This window comes from Indicator indicator, chromosome 4 (genome assembly GCF_027791375.1).
Source record: "Indicator indicator isolate 239-I01 chromosome 4, UM_Iind_1.1, whole genome shotgun sequence".
Lineage (NCBI taxonomy): Eukaryota > Metazoa > Chordata > Aves > Piciformes > Indicatoridae > Indicator > Indicator indicator.
The window spans coordinates 33,621,630-33,634,101 of record NC_072013.1 but is presented as its reverse complement, the minus strand read 5'-3'; the positions used below and the strand labels follow the sequence as shown (position 1 = coordinate 33,634,101).

At 47.6% G+C, this 12,472-nt stretch overlaps 1 protein-coding gene across 2 annotated transcripts in view; it reads right to left on the bottom strand.

Moving 5' to 3' along the window:
• The window catches only part of NEMF (nuclear export mediator factor), a 31,186-nt gene extending 18,994 nt beyond the window's left edge, over nucleotides 1–12,192 (bottom strand). For both annotated transcript variants that reach the window (XM_054400121.1, XM_054400122.1), the window contains exons 1-11: nucleotides 12,134–12,192; nucleotides 10,210–10,278; nucleotides 9,265–9,367; nucleotides 7,831–7,956; nucleotides 7,604–7,752; nucleotides 6,642–6,709; nucleotides 5,656–5,742; nucleotides 4,662–4,738; nucleotides 1,877–1,947; nucleotides 1,715–1,790; nucleotides 650–712 (exon numbers count right to left, since the gene is read on the bottom strand). In XM_054400121.1, the coding sequence (XP_054256096.1) occupies nucleotides 650–712; nucleotides 1,715–1,790; nucleotides 1,877–1,947; nucleotides 4,662–4,738; nucleotides 5,656–5,742; nucleotides 6,642–6,709; nucleotides 7,604–7,752; nucleotides 7,831–7,956; nucleotides 9,265–9,367; nucleotides 10,210–10,278; nucleotides 12,134–12,192 (948 nt within the window). The remainder of the gene's footprint in view (nucleotides 1–649; nucleotides 713–1,714; nucleotides 1,791–1,876; nucleotides 1,948–4,661; nucleotides 4,739–5,655; nucleotides 5,743–6,641; nucleotides 6,710–7,603; nucleotides 7,753–7,830; nucleotides 7,957–9,264; nucleotides 9,368–10,209; nucleotides 10,279–12,133) is intronic.
• Nucleotides 12,193–12,472: the final 280 nt, after the last annotated feature.

Here is a 12,472-nt window from a genome sequence, read left to right as displayed (position 1 = left end):
TCAGCACTGGTGAGGCCACACCTCGAGTATTCAGTTCAGTTTTGGGACCCTCAATCCAAAAAGGACACTGAGGTGCTGGAGAGTGGCCAAAGAAGGGCAACAAAAGTGGTGAAGGGTCTGGAGAACAGGTCTGGTGAGGAGCAGCTGAGGGAGCTGGGGCTGTTCAGCCTGGAGAAAAGGAGGCTGAAGGGAGACCTCATTGCTGTCTACAGCTCCCTGAAAGGAGGTGGGAGCTAGGTGGGGATTGGTCTCTTCTCCCAAGTAACAAGTGATAGGACAAGAGGAAGTGGCCTCAAGTTGCACCAGAGGAGGTTTAGGTTGGACATTAGAAGAAACTTCCTCACTGAAAGGGATCCCAAACACTGGAACAGGCTGCCCAGTGAGGTGGTTGAATCCCCATCCCTGAAGGTGTTTAAAAGCTGCAGAGATGTGGTGCTGAGGGACATGGTTTAGCACCAGGCTTGGTAGAGTTGGAGAATGGTTGGACTTGATGATCTTAAAGGGCTTTTCCAACCAAAAATGGATTCTGTGAGTTCCACAGCAAAAATAAGGAATGAGACCTCCCCTCACCCCAGGCTACAAGAACCAAGTGAATCACCTGAAGCTCAGAGAGCCACCTCAGCTGCCCCACTCTTGGATGACAACATACCTGCTGCAAGGCTTTCAGATCAATTTTCTGTCCCTCCAGCTTGGAGTAGAACTCATCTGTTGCCTGTAAGAGAAAATCAGCTTTCAAAATCCCCAAACTGCACTAACTTACACCAGGAACAGGCAGGCAGAGGTGGCTCTGCTCACAAGAGGTGGCTGTGAAGCACTAAGAGAGAAGAAAAACGTGACAAGGGAGTTCAACAACATCCTCCATTTTACCTTTGCATGAGATGAGCTCACCAAGACCCTCAAGGACGTGTCTCACTGCAAACCACACAAGTAAATCATTGGCCAAGCTACAGGCCTTTTTTTTTTTTTTTTTTCCCTAGGAAATGGTGGAAAGGAAGCTGCTGTTTGACACAGTATGCTCTTCAGGTTAAAGTCTTGCAAATCTAGACCTGTCTGGAATTCCTGCTGCTTCAATAGGTCAGTTAAAAAAAAAATTACGAGCAAGACGCATAAAAAAAAACGCCTAAGAACTGCTTCTGGTGTTCAAGTTGCCAAAGAGGCAACTTGCCAAAGAGTTAAAACAAAAGGAGAGGAAGGTTTTGGGCTGTTTGGATCATCAGTCGTATAAAAACAGTGGCAGAAATTCAGCCAAGAAGCATGGATAGGAAAGTGAAATGGGAATTCTGGAGATCAAAGTTGGGAACAGCATGCAGTTAATGATTTCAGATGTTCATGAGTCAAGGCCCAGGAAGAATAGCACTTCAAGGAAACAGTCAAGTGCCTGAAGCCTTGAAAGTAGTAACTGGGAGAAGTATAAATGTGATGACTGTTTGCCTCCAGCAATAACTCAGTGTCTGAGCTGGTAACAGCCCAGGCTCCATGCACACCTCCAGTCAGTGCCACAAGCCCTATTTCAGCCACAGGATCTGAGCTCACAGAGACAGCACTGCTCAGGAGCAGCCTAAAGGCTCTGCTTTAGTTGGCCTTTTCTGCATAAAACATTTTATCCACAAAATCCAGCATCTCTTCCAAGGCTATGTTTTCATTAACAACTTCTCTAATTACTCTTTAGCATCAACTAAAGCACTTAAGTACAGTATCAGCAAAAGCACTGTACCTTATTGAATGATTCAAATTCCAAGTAGGGACATTTTGAATGTTGAGAAAACAAGAAAGGATGAAATTCCTCATATCTGTAAAATACACATTTGATATTATCACCTGAAATCTAGTTGATGTTATGCAGAATAGTAGAAAAAGAAAGGCTTCAAATATTTACGTGTAGATCTCTTCTGCTGCTTTATCTGGTTCCAGACTTGGCTTTTTCTCCTTTTTCTGGATAATGTAACCCTAAAGGAGCATAGAAATACATCATCAGCATTTGCCTTTGAAAAGGATTCCAACTCATCTTGATAAGGCAGCAAGTTTTAGGTGCTAACCTACTGATCATAGAATATCATCATAGAATGCATTGGGTTGGAAGGGACCTTTAAAGGTCATCTAGTCCAACTCCGCTGCAGTAAGCAGGGACATCTGCAACTACAGAAGGCTACAGAGCCCCATCAAGCCCGACCTTGAAGAATGTCTTCAGGGATGGGGCCTCCATCACCTCCCTGGGCAATCTGTTTCAGTGTTCCACCACTCTCTTAGAACTTCTTCCTAATGTCTGAATCAGCATGAGACTGATCATCATCATCCTCCTGAGGTCGCTGTCCCCATAATCCTGTTGTAATCCTCCGTTGAATTTCCTTGAGTTCAGAGGCTCTGCCAGCAGTTGCTAATCTACCAGGGTCTACATCCTGACCTACATCTCCATCATCCATGTGGGGTCTCAAGAGGTCTGCCAGAGTTTTAAGGCTAACCCTCTCTTCCTCACCAGAAGGATCTTTCTTAACAGAGGGACCCTGAGTAGAAGGACCCTCATCTCCATCTGCACCATCTCCTGCAGCATCTGCATCTCCTCCTGCAGCTCCTTTACACTTTCTGCTTACAGTGGCCACCAAATTTACTGGATTGGTTTTCACATTCACAGCAAGTAGCCTTATGTCTTTCTTGACACAGTGCTATCAGTAGCCATGTGATTATTCCAAGAAGCAACAAAATTAAGATTAGCACAAGATGTCTAAGGTACCAAAGAACCTCTGTAGCTGTAAGAGGAGTAACAAACTCAAATGTGTCTGCTAGCACATCCATAGTTGAGTTACCATAGCTTCTTAGCCCAATAAGACCACAACAGAATTCACCAACATTCAGTAACTTGTTCTTAACCCAAAGAAACGACTTATATGCCACATGTCTCACAATCTTGTCTATCATGCAGGAAATGGCCCATCTGTAGACAATCACACTGATAACAGATGAAATAGAATGACTCAGAATCCAAAACAGCTTCATTTTGCTTTCTAATCTGAGCAGGAATAAATCATACAAGCAATCGAGCCCCGAGTTGGAGCGCCAAAAATAAAAAGTGTGTCGGTGTGAGCTGAAATTCTCCCCCCACCAACAATAACCAGACTAGCTCAGTCTGGAAGCAAATGAAAAGCTGTATTTACAAGCAAAGTCTAAAATCTACAATGAAATGCAATGAATATATACAAATATACAAAATTCACAACATTCACAAATATATACAATCAACAGAAAAGCACAACCGATCTCCCTTTGCTTCCCCCCAAGGGGACCCTCCCAAAGGGGCCTCTCTCTCTCCCAGGAGCTTCCCCCCAGACCCCCCTGGACAGAGAAGCAGAGTTAGTTAAACAGAAAGTTGTTAACTTAGCTGCCAAGGTCAGTGTGTTATCTTCAGCCAGAAGAGAAGAAGAAACAGCAGCCAGACAGCCCAGCAACTGCCCCCACTGCAGAACGCAGAATGTGCAGAGTGCCCACTTTGTTTTGGGTAATAGTTCTTAAACATTTCTATCTCTCCAATGGAAGTGTTCAGAACAATCACTATTTTGATTTCTTACATCCAATAGTGACTTATTTACGCTCTTTCACTTTCTCTGTTTTGAACTTTGCAAGGAAAAAATTAAAAAGACAGTTTCAAACCACCACACTCCCCCATACAGTGGGATGAGGGAGAGAAACGGACCCACAAGAAAATGGGTTGAGATAAAAAACAGCTTGGTAGGAGAGAAAAGGAAGAGAGAATATAAATAATATAAAATATACACAAGTGATGCACAATACAATTGCTCACCACCTGCTGATCAGTGCCCAGCCAATCCTCAAGACAGCTCCCCACAGTTTATAGACTGGCTATGATGTCATATGGTATGGAACACCCTTTTGGCCAGTCTGGGACAGCTGTCCTTGCTGTGTGCCCCCTTATAGTTCCTTCTGCACTCCCAGGCTCTGCTGGCAGGGCATAAGAAGCTGAGAAGTCCTTGACTTAGTATAAACACTGCTTAATAACAACAAAATCATCAGTGTCTTACCACCACAATTCTCACACTAGATCAAAGACACAGCATTGCACCAGCTGCTAGGAGGAAAATTAACTTTCTCCCAGCTGAAAACAGGGCAGTGCTACTGAAGGACAAGCCCAATTCTCATACATCATCTGCTTGTAAATTATTTAATTCCTGCACATCCAATGCAAGGTAGCAATTTTTATACCCCATCACTACCTGGAGCCCAGGCTCACAGTAAAATCCGAAGGTGGTAACACCAGGAACACAGAATCCCAGCATGCTGGGGGTGGAAGGGACCTCTGGAGATCATCCAGTCCAGCCTCCCTGCTAAAGCAATGCCACCCACAGCAGGTTGCCCAGGATCACAATGTACAGGTGGGTTTGGAATCTCTCCAGAGGAGACTCCACAACCTCTCTGGGCAGCCTGCTCCCAGGCTCCAGTACCCTCACACCAAACAAGTTTCTCTTCCTGTTCAGATGGAACCTCCTGGGTTCCAGTTTGTGCCCATTGCCCCTTGTCCTGTCACTGGGCACCACTGAAAAGATTCTGGCCCCAAAAGCAAAGCCTCCAAAAGTGCTGAGCAACACCTGCCTCCCAGTTGAGCTCTGCAGTTCCTGCCTAACTGGTAACCAAGCTGCCCAGCTGGGACCCACCTTCCCACTGAAGTTGTCAGTCAGTGCCATATATTCTTCAGCTTTCTCTAAAGCAGTGAGCACTTTTTCAATATTTTCTAAAGAGAGAAAAGGGGAGGAGTGTTTTAAAAGAGCTAAACCAGAAAGATATTTTTATCTAAACACAGCACAAGACAAATCAACAGAAGACCCAAGCAAGTGCTCTTCAGTGCCTGAAGCAACCTGTCCACCTTAACCACAGGAAGTAGGGTTCTAGGATATCTCAAGAATGAAATCCCAGATATTCCTTCAATCCTGGTACATCACCACAGCAATCACTGCTTGTTCTGAACAGAAGCCTCAGTATACATTTGACATTTGAGGGATTTTTAACTCATGAAGAAATCTACGTAGGTACTTCTAAGACATAATTACTCAAGTTTCAGGGAGAAAATAAAAACCAACACACAAAGACAAAAAATGAAACTGCAAAGCATAAACCAACAGCTGTGAGAAGTTGTTTGCTAGAAAGTTGATTTATTACAGCACCATACTCAAATCCTTTTGATTTATGGTAAATATAAAGCACACAAGAAAAATGAGACTACAGAAAAATCTGTCCTGACTTTACAACCCAAATCTATACTTTTCCAATAAAAGTGAAGCTGCTGCTTTATCAAATCCCCACTAAGTTTGCTGTAAATAAAAGAAGATGGGGGTTTTTATGTTAAAATGATGATTTTGTTTAATGTTAAAACAACCCTTCACATGGCCAGAGTTCCCCTGATGTTTAAGGCACCACCTCATTACAAAATAATTTAGCCTAGAGGAGTTGGATGGATGGTTTATTTATGATATGTGCATAATGAAGAGTTTTAATGTAAACAATGATGCTGCCTGACTTAAAAACATTAATAGTACAAAACCATATGGTCAGAACTAGAGCTTTAAGGAAGACTCATCTCTGTCTCTACTACATATACATCAAAATGACCAGAGATGTAGTACAGCCTTTAAAACATTCTTTCCTACATACCTTTACTTTCCATATGCTGATTTATTTTGACAGAACCAGAAAATCCAACTTCTAGAAGGCAATGCTCAATGAGAGTGGCTCCATAAGCTGTTAAAAAAAACATAATGAGGAATCATCAGTAGAAGACATTCACAGTGGAATCTGTATTCACACTGAAATGCTGTGTTTCAACAAGCTAGAGCCACAGAGCTGCAGCCAGTCCTTAGGATGGGGAGAGGAAAGGACTTATGGTCCCACTTTTATCTCCTGTTTGATTCATAGATTCAGAATGGTAGATTCATGTAGTTCCAACCCCCCTGCCATGGGCAGGGACACCTCCCACCAGACCAGGTTGCTCAAGGCCTCATCCAATCTGGCCTTGAGCACCTCCAGGGAGGAGGCATCCACAGCTTCTCTGGGCAACCTGTGCCAGTGTCTCACCATCCTCAATGTAAAGAATTTCTTCCTAATCTTCAGTCTAAATCTCCCCTCTTCCATCTTCAATCCATTCCCTCTTGTCCTGTCACCACAAGCCCTTGTAAAAAGTCCCACTTTGATACCACTGAAGATAAGACACTGGGTAAAACACATCAAGTCAGAGCTCTGATAGAGCTACTGTCAGATCCTCATCACTGCAGGATCATGGCAAGACCCATCTCTTCATGCAGCTGGCTTGGAATAAAAAAAAAAAAATCTCTGTTTTCAAGGGCTTCTATTGTTTGTCAGTTCTCAAACACACAGTCAATGACAACATCAAACAGAGAAGACTGCTTGAAGTTGTTCAGATTTCCAGGATCACAGAATCATAGGCTGGATTGGGTTGGAAGAGACCTTCAAGATCATCTAGTTCCAAATCCCCTGCCACAGACAGGGACACCACCAGGTTGCTCAAGGCCCCATCCAGCCTGGCTTTGAACACTTCCAGGGGTGGACTCTCCACAACTTCATCACCTAAACATGATGTGTATTGACCCCACTTGGTTTTCTAACAGCACTCGAGTACTTACGAAGATGTGGATTAAGAACCCTCTTCAGCTGCTCCTCTTTGGGTGCATTCGAGATTATTTCAGTTAACCTGTGAAGGGTAACAGAGAGCAGTAATGCCAGAGGACAATGGGGTTTAAGGCTATGATGTATTGCTACAAAATACTTTCACTTGGAAAAGTGGAAATGCAAAATGGCTTGCAAATGAAAAACACCAGTACAGGTTAGGGGTTGAGCTGCTGGAAAGCAGCTCTCTGGAGTGCTGGTGGACAAGGAGTTCACCATGAGCCAGCAATGTGCCCTCATGGCCAAGAAGGAAAATGGTCTCCTGGGGTGCATGAAAAACAATGTGGCAAACACATCAAGGGAGGTTCTCCTATCCTCTACTCTAACCTAGTGAAGCCACATGTGGAGTATTTGGTCCAGTTCTGGGCTCGCCAGTTCAAGACAGACAGGGAACTACTTGAGGGAGTCCAGCAAAAGCTACAAAGATGCTGAGGGGCTTGGAGCATCTCTGTGAGGAGGAAAGGCTCTGAGAGACCTGGGGTTTTTTAGCCTGAAGAATGCTGAGAGGGGATCTTATCAATGCTGATCAGTAACTAAAGGGTTGGGGGCAAGAGGGTGGAATCAGACTCTGGTCAGTGGTGCCCAGCAACAACACAAGCAGTAATGGAGGTTCCAGCTGAAGATGAGGAGAAACTTCTTTGATGCGAGGGTGCTGGAGTCCTGGAGCAGGCTACCCAGAGAGGCTGTGGGGTCTCTGCTCTGGAGAGATTCCAAACCCATCTGCACATTATGATCCTGGGCAAGCTGCTGTGGGTGACCCTGCTTTAGCAGGGGGGTTGGACTGGATGATCTCCACAGGTCCCTTCCAACCCACACCATGCTGAGATTCTGTGAAAGAACTACTTAAAGACAAGCTGCCTCTCACAGTTGCATGGAATTTGGGTTTATTCCAGTAGAAACACTACCTAAAAGCACTTACCTTTCCAGAGTTGGCAGAGGTGCAGGAGCTTTTGCACTGTCCACTGGGTATCGTTCCCGAACTGCAAACCTGACGTCGTCGGCTTCATCTGTGCGGAACCTCAGGATGTTCAAAATGATGTATTCATGGTCTGTCAGGACAATGTTACCCTGCAAGCACACCAGAGGGGACATCAGCAGGGCCATGTGCTCAGGTCCTTGCTTACAGCGTGACAGCACCACACTCACCCTGTCATACAGCTCAACAATCAGGTGATAAGCAGCCTCATCGCTCCCAAACTGGAAGTCCACGATTCTGTCTATCCCCAGCTGTGTCACACTGACGAGCCTCCTGGTCTTTAAATGCTTACGGCACTGTAATGATGGAAAAAACACCTGTGAGACGACACAGACCTGCTTGGATGTTGAAGATCCCTGTAGATCTCTTTCCCCCTCTCTCTGTAAGTGTTCAAGGGCAAGATATGGACAGGGCCTCAAGCAACCTGGTCTATGGAAGTTGTCCTGCCCATGGCAGCGGTGTTGGTATTAGGGTGATCTTTAAGATCCCTTTCAACCAAAGCACTCTTTCCCCCGTCTCAATTCCTGCCACTCTTCCCGCATCTCAGCTCCTGCCACTCTTCCCCCATCTCAGCTCCTGCCACTCTTTCCCTCGGTCACAGATCCTGTGCTCTTCCCCAATCTCAGCTCCTGCCACTTTTCCCCTCGGTCTCAGCTCCTGCCACTCTTCCCGCATCTCAGCTCCTGCCACTCTTCCCCCATCTCAGCTCCTGCCACTCTTCCCCTCGGTCTCAGCTCCTGCCACTCTTTCCCCCTGTCTCAGCTCCTGCCACTCTTCCCCTCGGTCTCAGCTCCTGCCACTCTTCCCCTCGGTCTCAGCTCCTGCCACTCTTTCCCCCTGTCTCAACTCCTGCCACTCTTTCCCTCGGTCTCAGCTCCTGCCACTCTTTCCCCCTGTCTCAACTCCTGCCACTCTTCCCCTCGGTCTCAGCTCCTGCCACTCTTCCCCTCGGTCTCAGCTCCTGCCACTCTTCCCCTCGGTCTCAGCTCCTGCCACTCTTCCCCTCAGTCTCAACTCCTGCCACTCTTTCCCCCTGTCTCAACTCCTGCCACTCTTTCCCCCCGTCTCAACTCCTGCCACTCTTTTCCCCTGTCTCAACTCCTGCCACTCTTCCCCATGGTCTCAACTCCTGCCACTCTTTCCCCCTGTCTCAGCTCCTGCCACTCTTTCCCCCTGTCTCAGCTCCTGCCACTCTTTCCCCGTCTCAACTCCTGCCACTCTTTCCCCCTGTCTCAGTTCCTGCCACTCTTCCCCTCGGTCTCAGCTCCTGCCACTCTTCCCCTCGGTCTCAACTCCTGCCACTCTTTCCCCCTGTCTCAGCTCCTGCCACTCTTTCCCCGTCTCAGCTCCTGCCACTCTTTCCCCCTGTCTCAACTCCTGCCACTCTTTCCCCGTCTCAACTCCTGCCACTCTTTCCCCCTGTCTCAGTTCCTGCCACTCTTTCCCTCGGTCTCAGCTCCTGCCACTCTTTCCCCCTGTCTCAGCTCCTGCCACTCTTTCCCCCTGTCTCAACTCCTCTTCCTGTTTTCATGACTCCAAGGACAGAACACAAATATTGCTGATATCCAACCAACTTCTCTAGAGGAAACACTGAGTGAGTTTACCTTCATTGCAAAGCTGGATGGCATCATGTTTTTTGGCCACTCAAACTCAGTCATGTGAATGCGTATACCAGATTCAAGCAGCAGCGTGGCCTTGCAGTCTGGTCTGTAAACAAAACAAAGACTCAAACACTTGGCACTGTGAGCAGCCACCCCTCACCACCCACCAGTTTGCATTGGAATGAGATCAGAGCACCACACACCAGCAGTACATTTTTGACAGAAAACAATGAGCTGGAAAAGCCAACTGAATAGTGCTTGCAAACAGCAAAGACATCACAGAACAGTTTGTTTTGGAAAAGACCTTTAAGATCATCCAGTCCAATCATTCTCTAACTCTGTCAAGGCTGGTGCTAAACCATGTCCCTCAGCACCACATCTCTGCATCTTTTAGAATGAATCACAGAATGCATTGGGTTGAAAGGGACCATCAAAGCCTACCTTGTCCAACTCCCCTGCAGTGAGCAGGGAAATCTTTAACCAGAATAGATGCTCTTAAGTTCATAAGAAATTTGGCCAAGCCAAATGGAGTTAAAAATTCTCCACTACAAGTGGAGGTGAAGATGAGCAAAATTCCATCTCAGATACTGCTGGAATGGACAGGTTAATGACATGACATGAGCTCTGTCTCCCAACAGGCCCAAGCACCAGGATCACTAATTCTGCTCTTCATTCTTCCAACTCTTCTATTCCCTCCCCACATAAAAAGAAATAATGGCAGTTGTGTGGTTTTACTCCAACACCTTTGGCCTTTTGTATGTTTTTCTGCAGTATTCCACTGTTCATATGCTACCTCCCAAGAAATTACTGCATTTTAACAAAGAACAGCAGAATTTCACTGAAAAGGAGTCAGAAAAGCAACATATCGGTCAACAGAAATTACATCTTTACAACAAAATCTAGTTCTGATATAGACAGCTGCAGCATAAAGAAAGGTGAAGGTCTTACTTTTGAAGGCGAATGAGATAGGTCTTATTATCCACATCATAAACATTGTTTACTCTCATTCCCAATAAGCTGTCAAAAACAAAACACATGCTTTGGAGAATGCAATACACAAACCATGTAAGTGGCTGAAAAAATAAATCCCAGTGATAATTAAAATATAGAGAATTCAGAAGTATGATAAATTACCAAGCAATAACCAAAGAGGCAGCAAACAAAGATTAATGGAATGAGCTGGAAGCCAAACAACCAAGAAATGGAGAAATTGCTTGCTGCGATGGAGAGACGGGACGCGGCCTGATGCAAGCCAAGTGTCGATTTATTGTACAAAGCTTTTTCTTTATATAGGTTAACATAACATCAGAAGGCAGCTTGTAATTGATCATTAGTATGTCCATACTACAGTTGTAAATTCATGATTGGCTACAGAGAGAAAGTATCACACGGACGCATATATTTTTTCCAAGGCTTAAGCAACTGTCAAGCAAGAGATAAGGGGGCTCCATAATTCTGTCCCAAGTTTTGCTTTGTTCTTGTTATCAGGTCCCTGCATAACTCCCTTAGGTCACAGTGGCCTCTAGGGAGCCGACCTGTCTGTGTTTTCCTTCTAGCTGCGCTCTGTTCCCAGGGTTTGCCACCCATCAGGGTTAAAGCATCTCCTTCTATCAGTAAGACAGTGTCTGGGGTTCTGGTCCCTAAATCAATTCCTTCAATTGCTATGAAAAAATGCAACAAGCTGAACAAGCTGAAGGAAGAACAGCCAGTATGGACAACCCAGCTGCAACCAGAGAGCTTCTGGATCTCTAGTACATGATGGAGGCCACGCTGACAGCTCCTGCAACCATTCCTCTTTGAGGCAGGGATACAAAATTTACTTATACTGGAATGCTTTGCCTCTCTAGATTAATACTGCATCACTCAGGGAGCCCTTTGCCAGCATGGGGCACTGGTAGTCTCAGCACAAGCACAGACCTGGTTTGGGGGTGGTTCACCACGGGGCTGAATATGCAGATTGCCCTGGAAACCAGAAGAGTATCAGAGTTCCATGGGCTATGGATTTGAGGAGCATTGGAGCTCCTCAGCTGGGTAAATGACAAACTAGTGGGCTTTCCCCGTGCACACAGGAAAGGGAGAGCACTCAGTTGCTCCCCAGGGAGAGGTTGGAGGACATAAGTAGGACAATGAGAGGGGGCACAAGAGCACCAGGCCTTCCCTAATAGGGTAACAAGAGAGGCAGAGAGGACTGAGTGGCAGAAAGATGTGCTGGGGACACTCAGGCAGCATCAGATTGGCCCTGTGCTGCCCCAGCACATGACAGAGCAGCAGCCAGTGTGGGGCTGGGCTCCCCAGAGCGTTACACAGTCTCTGCATAGAGATGGTGGAATGACCCCAAAGCAGGACAGTACAAAGTACTGGGGAGGGCTGCACCCCCTCCGACAGCAACACCTGAACAGCGCAGTGCAGCGATACGGTGGAATGCAAAACAGCAGCACAGCACACACAGTGTGCACCCCCGAAAGGTGGTGCGGGGCATGGGCAGGGAGGAAGGATGGCTGCGAAGGAGCACAGCTGACCGGAGGCGGACAGAGCAGATGAAGGAGAGATATGCAGGCCTGCGCTGATGGCGGGGGAGGGACGGGACACGCGGGGAACACAAATGGGCACCTCACAGGGGGAGGGAACAGCAGGGGTCAGGCAGGGCAGGGCACCGAGGAGGGGCAGTGCTGGGCTGTATACGGAACTGGGCCGCCCCACACAGCCCTGATGCCACGGCGAGTCCGGGGTAGCTGGGGCAGCTGGGCCAGGGCGAGGAACAGCCAGGCCGAGCCCTGCTGAGGGGAGAGAGGCGCCACCGGCGGGGCCGGGCCCCGCTTCTCGGGGCCGCGACGGGCGGGAGAGGACTCAGTCAGCGCCGAGGGAGCAGTACCTCTGCCGGAGCTCAGCGAGCACCGCTCGGATATCGATGGTGCTGAAGCGGGACTTCATCGCTCCGATTCCGCCACCCGGTCCCACCAGCAGCACTGCCGGGCATCCCACTGCGCGCCTGCGCCGAGGCCCCGTTACGGGTCGCGCCCGGCACCAAATCTCTGCGCTCCGCGGCCGTGCATGTCCTGAGCCGGCTATGCTGCAAGCGGCCGGCAGGAGGCGCTGCTGTGTGGGGCCGCTGCTGCGTGACTCGGGGTGTGGCGTGCAAAACATGGGGCGCGGCGTCCCAAATGTGGTGATCGGGGTGCAAGCCGTGGGGCGCGCAAAAGCCGTGTGGGTG